Source organism: Dromaius novaehollandiae, chromosome 24 (genome assembly GCF_036370855.1).
Source record: "Dromaius novaehollandiae isolate bDroNov1 chromosome 24, bDroNov1.hap1, whole genome shotgun sequence".
In the NCBI taxonomy this organism is placed as follows: domain Eukaryota; kingdom Metazoa; phylum Chordata; class Aves; order Casuariiformes; family Dromaiidae; genus Dromaius; species Dromaius novaehollandiae.
The window spans coordinates 1,231,821-1,255,671 of NC_088121.1; the positions used below are offsets into that span (position 1 = coordinate 1,231,821).

A 23,851-nucleotide genomic window follows, 5' to 3' on the forward strand; every position below is an offset into this window, starting at 1 on the left:
ACAGGGAATCAAGGTTATGTCCTTGTTTTGATGATTTATGAACTCTGAGCATCGCATGTTGCCAAATACCAAGCAAAACAGAGATAAAAATATTCCCGCAAATGCCAAGAGTACAACTGGTAGCTGTGACAAGAGCTACGAAGCGGCGAGCGCTTGCGATCCAAGCAAAGCGCGGCTTCCTCGAGGAAGGCGGCTCTAGCAAGGCACGAAACCGTGCGGTACGCTCCGGGAAGAGCATCTTTGCCAACACAGTTATGCGCCCTACAAAAGCTCAGGGAATGACACAGCATGAGAACATTTGCAAGAATTTACCAGCATCCTACAACGAAGAAACTGCCCTATCCTGGAAGGTGACTTTCTCGGCAGAGCAGAAGGAAGCGAGGGGAAGCGGCAACGGCAGCAGATTTGGCCTGTAATCGCGGGTCCTCTCCCGGGCGGGACGGCAGCCACCCACGGCTGCTGCAGCGTCTCCTTCCCCGCCCCGTTCCTGCACGCGTGTCACGATCCCCGCAGCAAAGGGATGCTCTTCGTGGTGAAGGTACGAGCCATCGCCATGGAAATAGAGCGTCGCCGTTTTACTCCAGGGTCGAACGGGATCCTCAGATGGGCAGGAAGGAAACGGGCCCAAAGATGTCAAACCGATGACGAAATAGATGCAACGAGTTACATTATGGGATAGCGAAGCTCGGTAACAGGCTAGACCTCAGGGAGCGTCCTCCCCAGGAGGGGCCAGGCCGGAGGAGAACAGGGACCCCCAAACGCAGGGGCGCGAACGGGGCCCCGCGGACGGCGAGCGGCAGTTGGGGGCTTCCCTGGAGGTCCCCGCACCTCCACGAGTCCCACCGAGGCAGCGGCTCCACCGGTCCCACCCCCACGCGGTGTTTCGGGCCGCGAGACGTCGCTCCGAAGCCAGACCGAGCCGGCTCGGCGGAACGGGGAACTGCAATTCGCTATTCACCGCATCGCCCGGAGCCATGAATCGTTTGATGACGATCATAAATTTGAGAAAATACGGCCACAAAGATCTCTAAAGCTGGGATCGGGAATTAAGGCACAAAAGCTGACAGACAGTGACACTGCCTATTTTATACTACACTATCACTACCTATTTATATTACACAACCGAGCTTCAGGATCACCTGCTAATAAAATATTTAAAACAATTCTGGAGTGGCTCCATTCCCCCCTTTTTCCCCACAAGTAATTAAAGCAACATTTCCCGAGATGGCAGGGATGGGATTTATTACGGAAGAAAATTAGCAGAGGGTGAAATAGCTGAACTATCAATGCTGTGTTTCTGAAGCCAGAAAGACAGTGCCCATTTCCATTATAATGGATGGAGGAGCGAGTCGCCCTCTGCTCTGCTTGGGAGCAGTCACCGAGCCAAGATATCGGCGGCTCCGAAGAAGAGACCCGGCGCAACAGAAAAGACTGGATTATTCCATCCCCGGTAGCTCCAGGGTAATTCATGTCGGTAAGACAGCCTCATTTCTGAGTGAGGAGTCAGAAGCGCTCAGACCACTACTGTGCAAGAACAGGCCACACAGAAAAAAGCTAAACGGCCAATAGCGCAAGCGTAGCCGAGGCAGGTGGAGGTCCAGGAGAACCTCCCACCACCACCGACAGCCCAACATCTGGCTGTTCTGGGGAGCTAAAAGCCTCACAGATCACCGTTTGGCATCCAAACCCCACTCGATCATAAGCCAGCCCCTCCAAGCGCTGCTTGGAATGAACCTCCACGAGAGAAAACCCTCCGCGGAGCCCGGGGCTCTGCAGGGCTCGAGGATTTTCACCGCTCCCGCAGAAGGCCCTGCCTTTGGGCGGCAGATTGGAGCGCCTGGGAGCGAGGCGGTTTGGGACTGAGGGCCGGCGAGGTATTTACTTTCCACAGCGGATTCGCTTCCCAAGGCTGCTACAGAAGTCAGCAGGACGTCTGCAGAGCAATCCGAGCATAAAGAAAGGCTGCGGGTTCCCAGCGGTGGCGGGACGCTCAGACTAACGACCATAAGCTCAAACACGGCGAACAGCAAAGAGCAGCCGTCCTCATCACGTGCACGCAGTCGAGCCGTTTCACCCACACGGCTTAACGAACGTAAATTGGAGCGTTTTGACGACCCTCCGCCTGGAAGGGAAGGCATGAGCCCGAAGAGCACCCCTGCAACCCGCTCCCCTCACGCCCCCGCCGCGGGGGAACTACAGCCTGCGCCAAGCTCCCCGCTCCTGAAACGCGTTTGCAGGATCAGGGTGGTCCCTGAAGAGAGAACCGGCTTCCAGGTGCCCGCTCTGTTCCAAATCAATCACCATAACGTATAATTGTTGCAATCTCACACCGCTAAGTCCTTCAGGCTCTCTATTTTCTGAGCGCAGTATATTACAAACTCAATTGCCACCAAATGTCAGTACGTTTAGGCGTCCGACTCCCTCGACTGCATCGAGAACCTCGGCCTACGAAGCGGCACGATTCCCTCGTGTCCCTCATCCCGCGCTGCTCCAGACATCCCGAGGAGGAGCGCGGCGGAAAGGGCAGGCTGGGAGGGGAACGGCGGCAGAGAGGAGCGATTCGCACGCAGGGCATTTCTGCAACCGTCTTGCGCTCGCCCAGCTGCAAATAAATAATTTCAACATGTGAACAGCAGCGAGTGTGGGAGGCATAATTAATACCCAGCGGTATCTCCAACATGCTGATACTGTACACAGACCCTGCCAAGACTGTCGGGGACTAGACCTGGCTCAGCAGCGCTACGGTCCCCTTCTGTTCACGCGTTTGGGTCCCGTCCTTCCAGCAGCAGAGAAAGGTCAAACCAACCCCAAGCTCTGTCCGAGGCCAGCCCAGGAACTTGTCCCCTTGTCCCCTAGTCTCTCCCTGCCTCCTGGACAGGCAGGGACCCACGCGCGTCCCTCCCAGCGCCCAGGACGCCGAGCCGAGCCAGGCTTTTCCCCGCCACGGCCCTTTCTGCTCTGTCGCCCAGGCAGCGAGCTGGAAGCGACTGTGGACAGGTATCAGCCCCCGCCAACAGCAGCGGCTGCCGCTGCAGACAGACCGGCCCCCGCTCAGCCCTTGGGGCTGATCTTGGCTGGGACACGCAAGCACCATCACGGGCCCGGCCAGCGCCGCTCACCAGAAACACCGCCTCGCTGGTCCCCAAAGCCCGGGCCGGCACCCGAGGGCCTGGCCCTGAACCTCAGCAGCGCAAGAAACAGTCTTGTTTTTCCCACGCTGCCCTACAAAACGGTACCAAAGAGCAGTCTAAGCAGGCACGAAGTCACGTGTGCTGGAAACGCAGCTTTCCTTCGCCGGGCCGCACGCTTCGTCTGCATCTAAACAGGTCAAACTGGGCCTGAGCTAGCGATCCAGATTTAAAGTTTGTCGCGCAGCTTTGGCAGAGACCAGCGGGACTGGGGGGCACGCAGCACCAGCCGGCTACCTACGCGTGGGCTGACCTGGAGCTCGGTCCGAGCGCCCAACGTCAGGCACTCGGTCCGGACGTTTCGGGCCCAGCCTCATTCAGGTGCCCGTGATCAGCATCTCCCGCGGCGCAGCCGTGCTCGGAGCCGCTGGGCTGCTGCGGGCGTTCTACCAGCTGCGGTACGCGGGAGGAGGTGCAGACAGCTTGGAGACCTTCAGCGCTCAACGCCTCTGCCCGACTGCCTCAAAGGGAGGCCGGGCCGGCCAGTCCCGTCCCGGGTGTGCGCACACCCATTCCCCGGTGGGACTACGCGTGTCGGGGCGGGAGCGGAGAACCCCAGGAATCCAACGCGTACGTCCAGACAGAAAAAATGGCTTCAGCAAACTCTTCTGCGTAAAAGCTGAGTGCAGTTATTCACCTCTGCTATTCTGGAGAGTATTTAGCCTGTCGTTAAGAAAAACTCCATATACGGTCTAGATCCCCCATGCAAATTCACTGGGTGACAGGTCTCCCCTTCAGACATCGTCAGGCGAGGAGGGTTTGGAAAACCTTCAACTGCCGGCATTGAGCTCCCCTCCCGGCGTGTCAGGCTCTGCTTGGTGAAGGGGCAGAGGAAAGCAATTACGCTGGCTACCAGCCAGGTCAGAAAAGCTGCACCAAGCAGAAGCAACAGGAGGTCCGTGTTTCTGCTCGGGAAACGGGAGGGAAGACGGGCTTCTGCAGGAATCCCTGCTCGAATCCCGCACGAGGAGACGGCTCCGACCCAGAGATCGCAGAGCGAGATGCAGCGAACAAATTCACTGCCACGTCTTTGGGAACTGGAATCACCTCTGCAACCGGGCCCACAGCTGCTGTCCCCGCCCGGCTTACGCACACAGCAGAGAGCATCCAAACCAAACCACACGCGTAAGGTCGGGAGAGCCGGAGCAGAGGAGAGCTGCACCCAGCCGCTCCGTGCTCCCGGGGCAGGCTGCACGCCAGCACAAAGCCAGCGGACGGTTCGGGGTGCTGGGCAAAGCCCAGCCTGAGAGACAGAGCGCGGAGAAACCTCTCGCTGCTATGGATCCTTTGGTGAACGTACAGCTAAGAGGGAACCACCGGACACATGTAACACCCAGGATCTGCAGCCGGAGACCCCAGACTCGGACCATCCGCAGAGCGGGCAAGCGCCTCAGCTCTGCCCCGCAGCCCTGCCCCACGCCGGGCACACTACGCGGTCCCGCTCCGCTCCCGCACGCCCCTTCGCCCCCAGGCAAAGGCCAGTTAGGGAAATCGCCGGCGGCTCTTCTCCGACACCGCTTTCTGCCCCAGTCCGCAGCAGTTTTGTGCGCCGTCAGCGGCTCTGAAACGCAGCCGACCCTTTTTAAAGGGCTTTACCAAACACTGCGCGTATTTAGTGTGGAAGGGCTGGACAGTAGGGCATTTCATCAAACTGTCTGAAATAACACTCGCTGCTTGTCCCATCCAGATAAAGGGGTTTTGTGCGAGCTGGCTTTTAAAACGAAACCTGCACCTGTCTCTGATTTAACTCTTCCCCCAGAATTTTGCACCAGCGCTGGTATCGGGCAGAAGCAAGAGACGCAATTCAAATGCAACTTGCCGGGAAGTTTCTTAGCACCATTTCCGAATCAACCCATAACCTTTTAGAAGTGCCATAGTCCTGAGCTCCACTTGTCATGCTATTAAATAAATAAAAATAAACCCTATGGGAATTAGCCTTCTTCTCCCCTTTTTTAATTTTGTCCTTGAAACCTCTACGAGCATTTGCATGCCTCGGCCCGGGCCCTGGTAGGAAGAGGGGTACACGCAGCAGCAGCAGCCACCGCTCCCGTCCGGGGAGCCATCACACAGGCTCTACGGCCCGTAGATAAAGACGTAGCACTGGAAGAGATCTGTCAGGTCTGCATCATAAAACCATTTCAGATTCATTACTCGGTAACATCTAATTGAAACATCCCCAGACACGCAGCACGAACGTCCTTACATGAATCATCTCGGGGAGGACCAGGCCGCGCTCAGCGCTGCGGCTCCGAACGGACTCTCCCAGGCAACGCGCAGCCGGGAAGCCCGGCACACACACCGCCGCGCCGAGGAGCGATCCCGACCCACGGGAGCTGGGACACCCCAGTTGCGTGGAACGGTGCTCTCAAAGCGCACGTGCAAGTCGGAGGAGCTGCCAGCCCTGGGGAAGACGGGAGCTCCCCAGCGCGCAGCGGCCTTGAGGTTCCAGCCATCACCCGGAGACGTGCCCCGTAACTGCAGGTCAGTTCTTCGCTCCGTACGTGACCTTTAACAGCACCGGCAGCCTCCAGGCTGACTTCTCAGGTCCACAGGCTTGTCCCAGCATCCCAGCCCACGCAACTCCAACCCGTCCCGGAGAGGCAGCCCTCGGGAGAGGGGCAGCCAGTCTCCACGGCCCCGCCAGCTCATCCGGGTCTTCCACAGCTGGTAATTCCTTTCAGTCTCTCACTTCTGGATGCCAAAAATAATGCCTCTTCCCCGCCCAGAGTTCGCCTGGCTTTCCTGCTGCTGCACAAGTATTTTCCTCTACCTGCTAAATCAGCAACAGCCGCCTCGCATGCCGGCAGCGGGGAGCATCCACCCTTCCTGGCTCCGCTCCCCACCTCTGCACCCCTCTCCGTCACTGGAACGGGACAATTCCGTAACACGCGAGGTTTTGGGGCTAGAGATGCTGGACTACTCGAACCGTGCTCCGTAATCCCAGCTGCTCCTCCAGGGAGGGGGCATTGCCACCATCCGTCCCCACAGCCCTCTCGTATTTCAGCCGGGCAGAGGGAAGCTGCCCTTGCCCACAGCTGGAGCCCAGACTGGGCCTCTCCAGCGAGGACCAGGCTTTTTCCCCAGCAGTAAGAAGAGAGGTAAGAACACCTCCCCTCTTCACCAAATACATTAAAAAGCCTTGCTAAGAGGAAGGGATTGTGACATATGTAGGAAACCAACAGACCACGGAGCTGAGAGATTATCTCTAACACTGTGAAGAATAAATAAGGACAGAAGAGTTTAGCTCCAGGCCCAAGCTGACCTCAAGCTGTTCCACCTCCTTTACAGAGGTTATGGTGAAACCCAGTAGCTGCGCTGCGATTCAACCAGGAGGCAAGGACCCGACGGCCCTGCTCCCCGCTCTTCTCCCAGCAGCCTGCTGCCCAGCCCCGCGCCGGTTTTGTCGAGCACCTCCAAAGCGAGTCCGCGACCACTCAAACCTCCCGCACCGCACGTGCCCCTTCTCCTGTTTCAGCTCTGCCAGTCACTACGGAACTTCACTCTTCTCCCCCCTCTGCAGCCGACACTGCCAGACCGTAAGCTTTTGGGGACGGGCCATACCTCGGCATCCCTTTTGTTCGGTGGCAGCACCAAGGACAAGGAAGAGCATGGCCCGGGTCGCGGCACGGCTTGGAGAGGGCAGGAGACAGGAACATCTCTCCTGTATGTCCTCTTTCATTTTCTTTTTATTGCACCAAAGCTGAGTAATCAAATATTCATTTTTTCATCCCGAAGTTGAAAGGTAAAGTTGCCAGGTTTAGTTTATTGGCATTCTTGGTGCAGACGCTGATAGACACGGGCTCATGGAGGAATGTGTTTCCTCTGTAGCCACAAATGAAAAGTGAGTTTTTCCTAACAGGTTTCTCTGCTTTGCTCATGAATTCTTTTCCCCACACGTTTATCCCCTGCATAATCAATTCACAAACAAACCAGATTTTCTGCAGAACAATCAAGGCTTTTTTGTCTGACAAAATACATAAATCAACATGTAAAAGCCAGATATAAATCCGGAGACTCACTGGAAAGGCAAGTGCTTGGAGTTCTAGCGATAAGCAGGAGGGCTGGCAAAGGGAGACCTTTCCAAGCTGAGTGGACAAAATGCGAGTATATGCTTTGGGGAATAATCCTGCACGGGTCCCTAGGGTTGGAATAAGTGCATTAAAAGAGACTTTTTCCTCTAAAACCCATAAAGTCATAGTCACTATCTCATAAAATCACTATCTCACACTACCACCTAGTCTTTAAAGGACCCTACGTAAAGCATGATTATAAAACAACTACTGCTTATAATACCTTCTAATGTCAAAGTATTTCACATCTCATCAGCGAACTAACCCTACGAAAGCCTACGCACCGGGGCAGGCCCCGCTCGGGCAGCCGAGGGCCTTTCCACAGCCGCAGGAACCGGAGGCAGCGCTCCGCTCGGGGACGCCGGCGGAAGTCGGGCCCTCGGGACGCAGACCTCGTGTATTAATTAGAGCAGCTATTTTTAATATCCAGGGAGAAGGCTAGCACGAGACCGCTGAAAACAACGGCTTTGCTGGTAAATACGCTGAGCGCTTATCTTATTTCCTAAATTAATGTGCTCAAGTGTGTCACTACAATGTACATAGAAAACACTTTGATCTAAAAAATAAGACGTTAGCTCAGTATGTATTAAGCAGCAGCTTAGTAAGTTTTAAAACAAAATAATTAAAATAGGCTCGTTATATTGTTGTAATAAGATATGATTTCACAAGGAATGACATGAGAATTTACAGTTCTACTCAGAGATATCCTAGAATAACGGAAAATAATATCCGTGTGAAAAATATCTAAACAAAAAAATGCTTTAATTCAATTTTTAATGAAGATCTCTCCCCAAAATTGCATTTTCACAGCAAGATAAGCATCGGCTCCATTTGAGAATAGCTTCTGGAACGTGTCAGCCTCCTACTCGATGGAGACGCCTGCATTCAGCAGCTCACATCTGGGTTCGTCATCTTCCCGCAGTGAAGACGCAACCAGAACAATTCGTGTGGCAAAAGTCAAACACCCAAGTTACCTGCCGGACCACGGCCTAAATCGCTTTCTCCCAGTAACCATCTACGACCGTGCATTCTCCTGTGAAACAGACCTGTAACGACCAAATTCGATTTTAATTTCAGTGCTACGGTTAAGCAGTGGAGTTGCTCTCGATTCACACGGGAGCAACCAAGATCCAGATCTGGCCTTTCTACTGCGAAGCCCCAGGTAGCTCTGCAAGCCGACGGACGCAGAGTATCACAAAATCTGACCGTCGTACACGGAAATGAACAAAGGGAAAGCGCAAAGAGTTTCAAAAGATCCAACAACCGTTAAAGAAACGGAGAAGATGAGAAATATAGGCACTAGAAGTAGACAGATAGCTTTTACGGAGCAAGAAATAGAATAAAAAAGCAAGGCAATCTTTGAAAGTAGAGGAGACCAAAATGAAATGCTGGAGAAAGCAGAAGCGCGAGACCCGACGCGAGAGGGGGAGATGCTGCCCGCGGCGGCCGGGGCCGCGAGCTTCGCCGCAAGCGTTTGCCGTTCTGGCGGCAGCTTCCTCACCGCCGCTGGCTGCTGGCAGCGGGGACCTGCTCAGGGCGACGGGCCAGCGAGGACACAGCTCCGCAGGGCCGCTCCTCTGCTCGGGGAACGCCGCCTCGCTCAAACCGTGCCGAAGACCGCTGGGGCTCGCGGCTTCTGCTCCAGGCGAGGCTTCTCAACTTGGTATATGGTACGTTTAACAAAAAAAGAAAGCATGCCAGAGAGATGGAGAGCGCAAAGCTGAAATAGCAAGCAAAGACTGAGAATGAAATCCAGGGCAAAGACTGATCCTTCCACGCAGAGCTTCAGATCTCCTTTTAGCACCGAGCCAATTCTTTTCTCGTGGCGAGAAGAAATTCTCCCTGCCGCTGCCACCTCATCGCACATGCAGCAGCGGATCAGAGCTGCGTCTTGGCAGCCAGCAGACTTCTCAGCTAAGGCAATCACCGCTACAGGAACAGCGGGAGCAAAATCCTGCTGGATAAAGGTGAACGTGAGTCACCAGAGGCATTCATTTTTAGAGAGAGCCTAGAAAACATTGTCGTGTTTGTGGGCACACACCCTCTGGAGTCTAATTGCTCGTGAGTCAGATATCACTGTGCTTTGCATCTTATTAAAAAAATCCCTTTTGCAAGAAAGATCAAACTCTGCAAAGCGTTACCTGCAGAGGAGACACAGAGGTTTCAGCCTGGCGAAATGCTGATGCCAAGGAGACCTTCCTCATCCCGCACGGCTTTTCTGTAAGCCACCGCAATTCCTTCCATCTCCTGCATTATCTCCTCTTGGCACAAGCGTCCTCCAGGCCGGGGCCCTGGAACAGGCTCCTGCGCGACGGGCTGGCTGGCAGCCCCTCACCCCACCTCAGCGCGTCAGGCTCCCCAGCCACGGGGACCCCCCTCCTGCGCACGCCGGACCCCCAAAACGCTCCTGGCACCAGCGAGACCCTCCTGCCCGCAGGAGCTGCACGGCCCAGCCCGGCTGGCCACGGGCGCGGGACGAGCGCAGCTCCGAGTCCGCCCCAAGCCTCCAGCATGGACTGAAAGAAAGCTCGCTAAACACTCTCCCTACATACGCACTCCTGGTTTGACTAAGTGCAGCGGGAGTTTTGGGACACAAAAAGCATCCCTCGAGCCTCGATTTGCCCTATTTAGGCAGAAGATAAAGTCCAGTAAACTCCATGTTCAGTGGAAATGAGCATTCAGATGTTCTCACAGGAGCAGAAGAGAAACTCATGGGAAAAAAGCTTCTTTGCAAAAGAGGTAACAGGTCCCTCATCCCTCAGCATTAATGCTCAGAGGAACAACCTGGGCTAACAGTTATTCATACCTAAAAAAGGAAGCTTTAACCAAAAAAATGCAGCATAACAGTCTGAGTGGGGATGCCAGCATCATGCCTACACGCTAGCAGATTCGCGTCGCACAGAGCTTCGGACCCTTTGAGTGCCAGGAAGGGCAAAAGGGAATTATGTGGAATTATCCCCCTTTCTGTTCAAAGCCTGCGAAGAATGCCCTCTAGGAATTATCCATAACGTTTCCATTCTCATCCATCAAAATTATCACAATTAGTTTTGCCAGAGAAAGTGTCCCTTTGACAGGAACCCAGAGCACATTTTGAATATTTCACTTCGGAGGACTCTAATGAGTAGGGAGCCTCTTACGAGGCCAAGAAACAGTGAGATGAATAATTCATCTCTACTCTTCCAGGTGAGAACTTAGAAAACCCATGAAAGGTGACTATTGCAGAAATTGAGATTATTCCTTTTGGAAGCTCCTCTTAAAAAAATGCATGTCAACATCTGGAACTGTAGCTTCTTGTTTAATACAAAGCTGCTATGGACTGGGCTGTAGCCCATGAGATACAGACCTCCTCCGCAGCCTCCTTCAGTCCCGAAGGGGAAGAGGCAGAGCCTCATCGCGTTCGAGAGGCGGGAGAGGGAAATCCAGCCACGTGGCAGCTGCTTCCCGGGCATTAATCACGGACGTTTCACTGAGTACTTAAGTGGATGTTCTAATCCATGTCAATTAATTAACACTCCATTACTTAAGCCTTGCAGAAGGAAGCAAATATGATATCATACCCATCCCAAAGCAAGGCTTGTGTCATGCAAGGGGACAACAGCAAGCAGGGAAACATGACCTGAGGGGAAGCAACATGCAGCACATTCAGCAGTAGAGATGGCTCCACCGGCCAGAGAGAAGTCCGAAAGTAGGAAAATCTGGGTTCGTTTCTCAACTTTCCACTTGCTCTTTCTTTAATACAAATAATACGCATTTAAATGACAAATAACCTTAGCGTTATTTGCTCTCCGGTTAGCCACAAACGTTGTCTCCAGCGCGAGCGTGCCCATGTGTCGTTGCTCAGAGCTACGGTAGTTCTGTGCACGGTTACTAAGCTAGCACCGTGCTATTCACACCGCCTCTTTATAGAGCTATAAACCACTGCTCGAGAGTTTATCGTAGAGATATTCTCCTTAACATCCAGTGATGCTGCAGAAACGGATGTATAGCTAGAGTGCCTTACAGATGGGAATGACTGATTGCTGAGAGATTGTAGCTAAATTCTGCAAACTGTTGCAGCCACTTCCAAAAATGTTTATGCTCCAGAACACGTCCTTACCCACACTGCCACCTTCATTCACCCTCTGACACGTAACTGCGCAAGCATATGTTATGTTCCCTCGTTTTTCTCACGTTAGGGCACATGCATTCCGAGGAGCTCCTGTATTTCATCTCAAAAGTCCACACTTGTATCTTGCTTGCAAACTGCATTTCTTCTGCAAGAATCATGTTAAACCCCAGAGTGTAAGTGGATCTTGAAGCAGCTTTTACTCAGCCTTAATTTTGAAAAATTAACTTGGAACCTAGTAGGACTCGCAATGCTCCCACCCCCAGACAGGCAAAGGAACACTCTTAGCCGAACCCGACTTGCTACTGCTTACAACAAGAAAATTTTGTTCCCACGGACAGCTCGAGATGGGGCTAATAGTAAAATCACAGCGACGAGACTCTGCCTTTACTTACTGCAAGCTCTTTTCTTCATTAGGAAATGGAGAACTGTTTTCATTGCACTCGAGCAAGGGCTTCCAGGGAGACAAAGTGCTAGGGACTGGCATTTATTCCCTAAAGCACCAGCAGAAATTGGCAACTTGGACCCTGTCGGAGCGCGCCCTGTGTGTATAAGCACTGGCAGCATTACTCATCACAACGTATGAGGTACCAGCAGCTATTATCGGAAAGAATACAACACAACCGTGCACGCAGCAACACTTCCATAACATTAGAGCTCGTGAAAAAACCTTCAGAGCAAATCTGAACAAAAAAGATCACATGTTGAATGACTTCATATGTATTTCCTCCCTATAAATTATTTAGAAGTCAATGAGACACTTCTCAGATCAGAGTTGAAAACAAACATTTCTATGAATGGTGAGACATGCTTTGTATTCGGCAGTCCGTTTAATTTTGTGCTAGCGAGCAAAGGCAGACGGAGCAGGAGCTGCATTCCCCGGGGATTAGCGGAGGCAGGGGGAAGCCTCGGACATCAAACTTCAGCGTGGCATCGGCCAAGAGGTGATAGGACAGAGCAAAAATCACCCCCGGAGTAAAGGCCCCCGGTTTGATTTGCTGCTCTGCCAGCAATGCTCAGTACGACCTCGGGCAAGCTGCTCTCGGTGCCTCGCTCTCCTGCTCCACAGCGCGAGGGGCTCCGTCCCGGGAGCTGGCCCTTTTTCCTCTGAAGGTCTCCTGCGCCCAGAGCATCGCTTATCGGCACGGTTGTGCATCCACCCCTGGCGAAGCCAGATTTCTCTTCCTTTTTATTACTGCTCCTTGATACCAGAAACACTGAATCATTCAGCACTGATGAGAGGAAGCGCTGAAGAAGTGCCAGATCTTCCTGTGCTTGGGACGGTTGCTGGAAGTCTCCATCTCACCCTCCGTTTTTACGATATTCCACACCAAGCTACATTTCCCCAGGCCCTGCAGCTCCTCACAGCTCATCTTTGAAAGAGAAGACAAGACAGGGCTGAAGGTCCCCTACGGCTGTTGCTCATTTGGGATTTACTGGCCAATCCCAAGAGAGCTTTAATGGTCCTTTGGGGGGATCCGGATCTTGGACCTGCAACACGGACAGCTGAAGAAGAGGGCAAGGTAAGAACCATCAGGGCAGGATACAGCCCATTGCTGCTGGGTTGAAATTGAGACCTTGTGAGGGGGGAAATACAGACAATTCAAACTTCTGGCGTGCATCAGGCCTCCAGATTATCTAATCATATACCAGGAGTCAGTATCAGGTGTTTGAGGAAGGCACAAAACATGTCACAGTACAGTCTCACCCTTTCTGACACTTCTGTCCTCCTGCTCGAAGTGCAGCCTGCTCTTTGCCTGAAGCATCAGCTCGTACAAGCTGTGCGAAAAGCACTGGAAAGAGAAAGCTCTGTCAGCACTGCCCAGGTCCCGCCTTTGGTCCCTTCGATCTGTCCCCCAGGCCCTGAAGGGTGATCACAGGAAAGGAGAAAACCCTCTGTCTCCTCGCTGCGACGAGCTGGGAGGCAGCTTGGTCTTGTTTCAAGGACGCTCCGAGCCGGATACCGACCACGCCGACGGAGCACGGTCTAGGAAGATGTGCAACACTTGCCGCTCCCGTAGTTTTCATCCCATTTTGATACCCCAGTGCAGTAACTGAGGTCCATATTTCTTTTTCCACCGATTACTGTTGACCAGAGTCCACGCTGATGAGCCCTTCCAGTGCCGACCTCCACAAGAGGAGCACCAAACAGGCTCCCCCCTCCAAGGGCCCAAGGCGTCTTGGATTCAGCCGCGAGCCGCTTTCCTGGCACGCTCCCACGCGCCGGCGCGACCGCAGCACTGCCGCTCGCGACGCTGCTGCCCTGAGCGAGCTCCATCCGACGGGATTTGCCCCCGGAGCTCCCGCGCGCCTCGGGAGAGCGGGAATGCCGCAGGATCATCACCGAACCGCGACAGAGCTGCCCGAGCCCAGCTTGCCACGAACCTTTCGCGTAGAGGTCTCCAAGTAACTTGCTGATAAAGTATTCTCTGAAGTACGGGCCGCATTGCGGGAAGAGGGAGTCCCATCGCTTCCCAATTAATGCCCCGGTGCTCATCTCTCAGGATTTCCACCTATTAGTGGATCTCCATGGAAAGGTGTTCCAACGTGATGCTAAAAGGCAGGTCTTAATACAGTTTTTACTTGCAGAGGTGCTAAGGCCAGAGAAAGAAACGGATAAAAGCAGAAAGCAGTAGCAATTCGGTGCCAAAGAAAGCCTCGTGTCATGAGGAATCCTCATAAAACCAAATCAGTGCTGAAGGATAAAGGTAGGTAAACCTCCCACGGCTAAGTTGAGGCCACAGAGATTTGGTTTAAATCTCTCAGCAGTTCTGATTTAATCAATGTATTTCAAAGTGAAATTAAATGAAGTACATCTCCATCACAGGAAATTATGTAAGCTATCAAACTCTGCCATATAGGTCCCAGTCAGAAGAGCCAAAGGAAATATTCACATCAACTCTAATTTCATTTTTAGAGGGGCAGTTCAGGTCCAGAGTTTCATATTATTCGGGGGGGGCATTCAATCAAAAACATGCACTCAGCACAGAGAGCCAAGCTCCAGCTTTGGGAACTAGGCAAAACCAATAACAACTGTTTTTTCCCCCTCTGGGCTTGGCTGAAGAGTTCCTGCCATGTGGCAGCTTCCAGTTCAGGAAAGGGGGGAAGCAGGGGAGGACAAAAAGAAAGTCTCTCTCAAAACCGTTGATTACGCAGGGTTCTGCCACCAGTCCGACGTGGCAACTCCATTTTCCACAGCTGATGCTGCTGAACGTGCTTTGCTCTAAGAAATTATCCAGAGAGAAGATCTCCTCTCAAACCCAAACTAAGTTGGCCTTGATTTATTGTAACCCCTTTCCTGGCCACCAGCACTTAAGGGGAGTAACGTATACCGCTATACCATGCAGAGCTGCTCCAGCACTGGAGCCCCAGCTCGCGTTCCTCCGGCTCAGCGTACCAGCTCCCTTAATCTTCCCTCCCAGTCATTTTCCTGTTAGCTGTATTTAAAGACTTAAGCGTGCATACATTTTAATAACGTATCTCAGCCCTGTCTGAAGCCATACAGATTATTGACACCCTATAGCGTTGTTCTGTAAAGCAGCTCCCGTTGCTCACGGCTGCCCTGAACACACACGTGCACAATAACAGTGCGACCTCCTGGACCAGACTTTGACGGGAGAAGGGAAGGGTTATCCGGCCGCCGTGGGAGCCGGTCTCTGCCTCGCTCTCGCTTTGTTTACATGTTGTGCTCTGGAGAAAACTTAGCAGTTTCTCATTTCAAGCAGATGACTGTTACATAAGGCAAACCGAAGCTGCAGCATTCAAATGCCGTAAGCAGACGGGCAGCCAGTTCACACATCCTATGCGTCCATAGGACAAATGGAGGGACAGTTGTTAATGACATGGACGAGCTACGTGCTCCCTTGCGAAGGATTGCTTGGGAAGCCTAGGGACAGCAGGTCACCGCTTAAGCAAGAGTTGGCCTTGCAAGGAGCTCGGCGAGGGGCAGCAGCAGCGTTCTCGGAGAGTAGCCGAGCGCATCCAGGAGGGCTGCTCTTGGACGCGAGCACCGGGGGAGAGAATCGCAAGCGGAGACGGGAGAGCGGCGAGGCGGCCCCTCCGCCGAGGCCCCGAGGGACCACCTCTCCCACTCGCTCCGGGCCCGTGCGAGCGGCCCTCCAAGCGCACGCGGCTCCAAAGCACCTCGGGCTCAGCTGGCTGCTCAGCAACTGCGTCAGCTCCCCATCCATCACTTTGCTGAACACGCACAACAAAGGCAATACAGGGATGATTCCAACATTATTACAATAATTATTCATCCGATAGGGAAGAGGGCTGCTAAATACCAGCACATCTCCCTTTTCCTCAGCTGCGAAATTGCTGCCAGGGAGAAGGCACAAACTGCTGCATAAAAGCACAGTTTATTTAAGCATTATTGTGGCTGTTAAGTATCATAGTCAGTGGCACTAGATGAATTTCTGGGGCAACCGATTCACCCAGGAACAGCTAACTCAGCCCCTGCGTGGATATTGCGCGAGTAACAACTCCTCGGTGGAAGCCATTAGCTCCCACTGCTTAACGCTCTCATTACTCCGAGAACGCAAGGCTTGCATCTTCGCGGAGCGGCTCCGTCTCCATTGACAGCGTGAACTCGATGAGCGAAATTCACGTAAAATGTTTGCTTTGGCAGGAACTGTAGTGTCCATAAAGTTCCCTCAAAGCAAACACGTAGGGACGTATGCTCTTAATGAGTTGTTTTATGCAATCAGGAAGAAACTGCAAACAGTATTTTTATTCATGCTGCAAATCATTTCTGAGCTAAATGCTGTAAAAATCATGGCATATTGTTTAAAATATTAGATTTGTAGCTAGGGAAGGAAAGTTGTCAGCCACAGCTAAAAAAGAAAGATGGCACAGCACAGAAAGCTGTCATTACACGCACACATGCACGCGCTTACACAGACACAGCTACACACAGCTACGCTCGTGCCTATTTAGGGAGTAACGAGCAGCTGCCATTGCGCGGTGCTCACGGCGCGGGCACCAGACCTTCGGTTCACCAAGCTCGCGCCCACCAACGCCACGCCGGTCTGGGCGAAGGGGATCTGGAGCAGCACCGGGAACTTGCAAGGGGCAGAGCTGCCAGAACAGCTCGTTTCCTCGCAGGCTGCGAGCAGAACCTCTGGGTTCTGGGGGAGCTCCCTTTTCCGAGAGCAAGGAAAGGATAGTTTTGCGTGATACGGATTCAAAGACCTCAGGGAAGGTCTTCCTCTCCTCAGCTTAAGAGCAGGGATCGTCTGCAAGGTCAGGAAACTGCCGCTGCCCCGGGGCAAAAGGAAGCAAAAGAGAAAAAAATTCTCCTCTAAAGCAGCAATAAGGTATCATCTCCCCAAGCCACCCAGCAACTCGAGGCAGAGAAGACTCGGGATGAAATGGGCACTGCAAAGGTCTCCCGCTTTTCCTGGAGCTGTTTTTCTAGCAGTCTGCAAGAAAATGAGGGGAAACGACATGGGAAATGTAAGAAATAAAGCCAGAAGCAATTAGAGGCAGAGCAAGGCGAGAGCAGCAGACAAGGTTAGCAGTAGTTATCTCTTCCTAAAAGATAAAATAGAGGCTGGAAGCTGATGAGGTGGTACAGAGAACAGATTGGTGATTAGGATTCCAGAATACACACTAAAGAAATTCATAAGGTGATTTGGAGAGAAGTGATCGGAAGGCAATTTTCATTGCTATACTCTTCACAGAAACAAAAAAGCAGAGAGCTTCTTCTAAGACTACCGTCTTCCGCCACTTCCAGCCTGAAAACAGCCCTCCAGCTCCACCCGTCTTTTCATCTTCCGTGAAATCCAGACCGGGCTGTATCCCGACCAGTATCTCGGACGCTTCACCTAGCCGTAGCTCCTAAGGTCACTGTATCCCTGCAGACGCACCGAGGACCCCGTCCCTCCTCCGACCACGCAACGCAGCCGTGACGGGCTGACATTTCTGGCAGCAGCGCGAAGATGCTCGCTTGCCCGGATTGCGGGAATACATCGCAGGGAGAAAGACCAGAGGGAGGGGGACGTGGCGAGGGGGCCGCGACGGGTTCACTCGCCACACGCTGCTGGAACGAGCTGCGTGGGCACCGCTCCGCGAGGAACGCCTGCACCCGGTTATCCTGATAAGCCAGATATAAAGGGAAGGCAGTGGCAAACACACACAAATGCAGAAGCAGAACCCAGGGGCCTCCCCCAGCTCTACTGCGTAGGCAAAAATCTCAGTTCAAGCAAAGTTTCACCTTTCAGGACTCGATCCAAAGCTCAAGAAAAGTGAAAAACCTCCAGTGACTTCAACAGGCTCCGGCTAAGTCCTTCTCGCATCACCCAAGCCCCGGCTGCAGCTCCCTCGGCATCCAGGGCGCTCTGAATTCCCTTCCTCGCCACCGAGGGAAGCAGCCATATTCTGAGGAGGCTAAATACAGCGAGCAGAGCAGAGCGGACGGGTGGAAAGCGGGACCGGCCCCCTCGGTGCCGCACTGGGTAGGACGGAGGGCTGCGCTCGCCCCAGCCGCCTCGCAGACCGCCCGAGCCCGGTCCCGGGAGAGCGGCCGCGCGGCCCGTCCTCGGCGTCCCCTCCGCCGCGGCCGCCGGACCACGAAGGGCTGCGAGCGCAGGGCAGCGCGTCTCGGGACGCTCCTCCGCGGAGGGACCCTCGGCTCGCCGGGGGGGCCAAAGGGAGCACCCAAACCGCTCTCGCGCCCGGCGGCCACGGGGCAGGTCTGTGCCAGCGCGCGAGCCCGCCAGCCTGACCCCGCCACAGCCGCTCAAAATGAGACCAACAGAAAGGGTCGGCGAGAGCAGCTTCCCGTCAATCACACAGCAGGAGCGTTTTCCTTACGATTTCACTTAATACGCTGCCACTTTGAATTTATTCTACTGAAAAACACAGTGAAAATAAACAAAAGCAGGTATTCCTGCAGCTTTACAGAGACACACACACACAGAGAACGGAGAGGATCTCCGTAACTAGTGTTCTCCAGCCACAGTGCCACGAAAATAACAAGATTTCGGCTCAGATGACTTCACAGCAGTAATAAAAGTGTTACATAACCCTTCGCCTCTGTCTCCCTTTCTTTGCAATTCTCGATTAATCTGCAAAGCACCCATCTGTCTGGACACGCGCCGTACATGCCCGGGGTGCTCGGCTCCGCTCCCGGGGCCCCTTCCCCGCCGACAGCACCCGCCACCGCGGCCGGGGAGAGCCGCGAAGCCCCGGGAGCGCTCGGAAAACGGGCAGAAAGCCCCAGAGAAGCGCTGCGCTGCGCTCGGTCGGGGCCCACGAGGGTCGGGGGGATGGAAGCGCCGTTCCCGGTGCCGGAACACCGGGCGCCGGCGTCTCCCCGCGCGCCCGCCTGGAAGCGGCCGAGCGGCACCGACCGCGCTCCCTCCCTCGCCGGCGCCGCCAAGTTCGGCGTTCAACCGGGGCAGCCCCGCGCCCCCCCCCCCCCGTCCCCCCGCCGGCACGGGGAGCCCGGCGCAGCCCCGGTGCGCAGGGCAGGGCTCCGCCGCGGAGCCGCCCGAGGGTGCCCGCGGGCGGCGGCGGCGCCTACCTGCTTCCCGGCAGCCGTGGTATCCGCATGGTCGCGCCTGCGGCCGCCGGGGCCGGCGCGGGGGTCACCGCCGCGGCGCTCCGGCCATGCGCGCCGCCCCGCGCCCGCGCTCAGCGGCGGGGCAGGCGGCGCCCGGCGGCGCCCAGCGGCGCGGACATGCCCGGGGGGGGGGGGGGGGGGGCGGCGGCGGGCAGCGCCCCGTGCGCGGCGCAGGCGGCGGGAGGCCCCGGCGGCGCTGGCAGGCGCGGCCCGGCCCGGCGCGCCCGCGTGTGCGCGCGCCCGCCGCGGGGGCGGCGGTGCCGGTGCCGGCGCCGGCTGGGGAAGGCGCGGGGGGAGGAGGCGGGGGCGGAGCGCGGCCCCTCGCCCCTGCCCGCCCCGGGGGGCCCGCCCGCCCGTGCCGCCCCCGCCCCGCATCGCCCGCGGGGCCCCGGCGGGCAGGGAGGGACGGAGCGAGGGCCCGGGCAGCCGCAGGACCGGGCGCCCCCGGCCCCGGCGCCCGCCCGGGGGAGGCGAGCTGCCCGCCCGCCCTTCCCACGGCAGGACCCGCACAGGCTCCGGGCGGGCCGGGCCACTTCCCGGGACCGCGGCGGCCCTGCCTGGGTTTCCTTCCCGAAAGGACGCGATGCCCCGGCACAGACCCCCCCCCCCCCCCCCGCGCGGAGGGGCGGCAGCCGTGTTAGACCCGCGCTGCGGAGCGGGACGCGGAGGGGCCCCCGCGCCTCCCCCGTGCCCGCGGGGCAGCGGCTGCAGCGCCTCGCAGCCTCCCACCGCCCCGGCCCCGGCGGCACAGGCGGGCTGCGGCGTGCACCACCCGCCGGCAGCGCGGGCAGGCGCAGGCTTCTCACCGAAACAGCCTTTGCTCCCAGTTCCACGTATTCGTCCCGCGGGGAAAGCGGCGGGTGAGCGACGGCACCGCTCTTGCGGCCGGGTCGCGCACAGCTTTGCTCCGTGGGACTCCCGGATCGGGGGATCTGCAGCAGCAGCCGCCGCCGCGCTTCCCTCGGATGAGGGGTCGCGTTTGTTGCTGCCTCCTTGACCTGGGGCATCACGCACAGTCCGGGCCCTCCCGCCCGCCACCGCCGCGAGGCGCTTCGGCCGCCGCAGCTCGCTCCGCGCAGGGCAACGGCAAAAGCACGGAGGGGGCGAAGGCGCCTGTCCCCGCTGCCCGCGTCGCGCACCTCTTCGCCTGCACGTGCGCTTACCTCGGAGCGCCGACACCTTCCTCCAGGCAGGGCGGGCGGAGGGAAGGCTGGGTCCGTCCCCACCGGTCCCGCTGGCTACGCGCCGCTGGATGGGCTCCGGCTGCCGCCCCAAGCCCCGGCTCCCCCGGCCCCCGCGCTGCTCTGGCGGGGGGGGCTCGCAGAGGGCATCCCCCGGGAGGGACGCGCCCCTGGGGCCCGGCCCCACGCCGTGAGGGTCTCCCGGCCCGCGGGGCTCCGGCTGCCGGAGACGGGACCCCCGACCGAGGGGAGCCCAGGTCTACCCAGCACCCTGCCCTCCACGCGGATTCAACCACCGAGGCGCCCGCGGAGCGAGCGAGCCAGCCGCGACCCCCCCCCCCCCCCCGGTCACCGTCCCCGTCTCACTCACCGGCGGCTCCGCGGGCCCCGGCGGCCCCTCGCACCCAGCGGCCACGCGCCTCCTCCGGCGGCCCCGCCCCGCCGCCTCCCGCCCTTCCTTAAACTCCCCGCGCGCCGCCGATTGGCTGCGGTTCGGGCGCGTGGCGGGCACGTGCGCGCCTCCGATTGGTTCCAGCTTCCGGCACGTGGTGGCGCCTGAGCGCCTCTGATTGGTTTTAGTTGCGGCGCGTGGCGGGCACGTGCGCGCCTCCCATTGGTCGAAGTTTGGGCGCGTGACAGAAGCGGCTGATCATGGCGTCGCGGGGCTGGTTGTGGCGCCGGCAGCGCCCGACGCTGCGTGGACAGTGCTGAAAACAGCCAGCAACTAACGGAGGGTCCTTGGGGAGGGGCCGGGAGGAGGGCGCAGCTTCAGTGCCGTGAAGGGCCCCGGAGCCGGGCTGCGGAGCCTCGGGGGGGGGGGAAATAAATCAATCAATAAATAACGGGTTTTGACAGCAGGAGAGCAGGTGTGCGCACAGGGCTCGTCTGTACGGGCGGCTGTTGGGGCCCGGCGCTGGTGGGAGATGTCTGCAACGCGAACCTCCCGGCGGGAGACATCCTCCGCCAGCGCCCGGGCGTCCGCGCCCCGCTCCCGCTTTCTTCCGAGGCGCCGTTCGCCGCCGGCCTCTGGGCCCGGCGACACGTGAGACGCGTTCGGTTCTGCACCTTCCTAAAATAACGGGCGCAAAATTTTTAGTGTGGTTTTAAAAGGCAGATTGATGCCAATTGACAATCTTGGCCCTATTTGTGTCTGGCTCATTTATTCAGCAATACTGCTGGGGTTGCCTAGCACTGAATGGAGTCATGAGCTGAAGAGCGGCTGCGTGAGGGAGCAGCCTCCTTGGGTAGCAGGAAGCGTGAATTATCCCACAATTTAAGTAGGAGGGAAGGAAGTCATTAGTGAATTCATTTGTGTAACTTGTTCCTCAGAGTCATCTCACCAACAAAGTAAAGTTCCTAATGGCTGGTGCAAAGCTATAAACATTGACTGTAATTGACTGGCTGCCGCAGTGCACGTTACAGATGTTGAGGCGGACCCATATTCCGAAAGAAAAGAGGGCTTTTCCAGGCAGGATGAAGTGTGCTTCCTCCATTTCTTGTAACTGCACCTGGGTTACTGCCCACCCCTTGTAGCCTCCACCGTAATAGGGGTGGGCACCCAAGGATCCTGTGAACAGTCTGGTAAAAGTCACTAATTTTGCTCTTAAGGAAAAATCTGTTAATTTGCCTGTGAGTGGAAAGAAAGACAGAGTCGTAGCTGAAGTTGCTAATGAGGAGAGCGGTATCCTGAATCCAGCAGTAATACTCTCTTGACTAAGCCCTTCTGGCTCTGCTTTTATGTTTTCGATTATGGCCAATAACAATGAGCTCAGATAAATCATCTTTCTTTCTCTAATCTGCTTCCAGTCTTGGGCCTCTCAGCCTGCTCTGTGGGCTGGAGAAGTCCAGGCTCTGAGGTGGGACCTCGTATCTGAGCAGTCCAGTTGCCTTCGGGACAGATAACCAGAATCCCCAGTGCGACCCACAGCTCGTGTCCAGGTGCCTTTTGTTTTGGTGGAGTTTGGGAGTCAGCCGGACCTCGGCTTTGGGCTGGGTTCGTCTCGGGCTTGGCAAGCTCCCCCCCTCTCTGCTGGGAGCCTGTGCCGGCACCCCTCAGTCCCGGCAGCTTGTGCCAGGGCCAGAGACCCCGATGCGCAAGCTGGCCTCGAAGGCAAACGGAGGAAATAGCACCAGGAGAGCAGCAATCGTGCTTTTAATAGCTGCAGAAATAACCCAGCCCTGTTAACTCTGAGAAGTTCTTTCTGCATGTCCAAAATGAGTACGGTTGGAAGCTAAGCACAAGTCCAAGGGCTCCAGGTACAGGATATATGGGAAGGGCAGTATCAGAGAGAGCTTTGGTTTCACTGAGCAACTCGCCGTTCCCACTGGCCACACTGCAAGTAAATCTTGCAGTGCAGCTCCCGGTTTAAAACTGTTGCAAATGTTTCCTAACCCAGCGCTTGGCAGAGCTTGAACGAGTGGGCCACTCTTTGAGAGTCGGTGATTTTTCTGTGCAGCTTCTTCCCTCTTTTTCAAGTATGTCGGCAGCAGGTCCCCTCCTAGCACTCTTACTCAGACTGGATTAAGATTGTTTCTGCCCCGATGGTGGCACATGGGTGACATAGCAGCAGCTCTACAGTTCCTTGTGTATAGAAGTTATCTCAAGAGCTGAGCTACGAAGCCAAGGCAGTTTTATTTTTACCGCTGATACCAGTGTATTCATGACAGCATGTGATCCTTGGCTGACAAACTTTTCAGGCTCTCCATGGCTGTGAAGTAGTATGTAGAATAAATTATGATACTTAGTTACATAAACGGCATGTCCTTCTTAAACCCTACAAGCATCTTTAGCAAGGCTGTTAGAGACTGCTTTTGCCTTGGCTATATTTGTCTCATAAATCTCAACGATGTTGACAATTGGGCGCAGTTTAATTTTGCAAATCTGAGGAATGATCAGGCCAATTTAGTTCACATTTAAACCATTTGTGTTCACACGCTGGAAAGCCTTTTTTCTTCCTTGCTCCTTGCCTAGGGCCCTTATTATCTGCTGGTGCTATTTATCAATGCACAGCAGGTATATTACAGTAAGGTCTCGTTCGTAAAGTGAAACAAAATAATCGTTCCTGGGCTTCATCTGCTCAAGAAGAAAAGTGAGCCTGACTTTCATGCATGTCAGTATTCCTGAGCGGCAGTATTTATATATTACTGCGGGATAAGGGATGTAACTCGATAAGCTTTCCTCATAAATGACAATAGTTTTACAAAATGAAAGGAGGCGAATGTAAATTAACCCAACGTTTCCATTCAGCCCCATCACTTCAAAACTCTAACCGCTGCGTGTGAATGAAGCCGAGGGAGCCCCACTCCCTGCTAGCAGCACTAATTATCCCTTTCTGCAGGTCTGAGCTCACAGTGAAACCACAGACCGTTTTCCTGTCTCGGTCTCGGCCTCGGATCAGCGCCCTGAACCCCGGCGCCGGCACCAGGAACCGCAAGAACGAGCCCCGGAGCCCAAGGTGAAAAGCGCTGTGCGAGTGCGTTTCGTTCAGCCTGGGGACTCGGCGCTGCTTGTAGCTCAGGCTCTGGGCGCCTGAGCAGGACCGGCGGGCCCTGCTCGCAGTCGCTGAGGCTGGGGAAGCGGTGCGCTGGGCTGGGACGGAGGGAGCCGCGTCCCCGGGACGTGAGAGCACCTGGCAAAGCCGCCTCCAGCGCAGAGAGCAGGGGCAGGCACTCGTTCTTGAGGAGACAGCTTCCGCTTTTGTTCCCGGAGAGCATGAAACGGATGAGCAGTCTTTAACGGG

The 23,851-nt window shown here is 55.9% G+C and overlaps 1 protein-coding gene across 2 annotated transcripts in view; it reads right to left on the reverse strand.

Moving 5' to 3' along the window:
* The window catches only part of AJAP1 (adherens junctions associated protein 1), a 67,197-nt gene extending 48,128 nt beyond the window's left edge, over window positions 1-19,069 (reverse strand). The window contains exon 1 of one of the 2 annotated variants that reach the window (XM_064525394.1): window positions 18,892-19,069. In XM_064525394.1, coding sequence (XP_064381464.1) covers window positions 18,892-18,920 — 29 coding nt within the window. In that variant the 5' untranslated portion in view covers window positions 18,921-19,069. The remainder of the gene's footprint in view (window positions 1-18,891) is intronic. The other variant, XM_064525393.1, reaches the window with a different exon arrangement.
* Window positions 19,070-23,851: the final 4,782 nt, after the last annotated feature.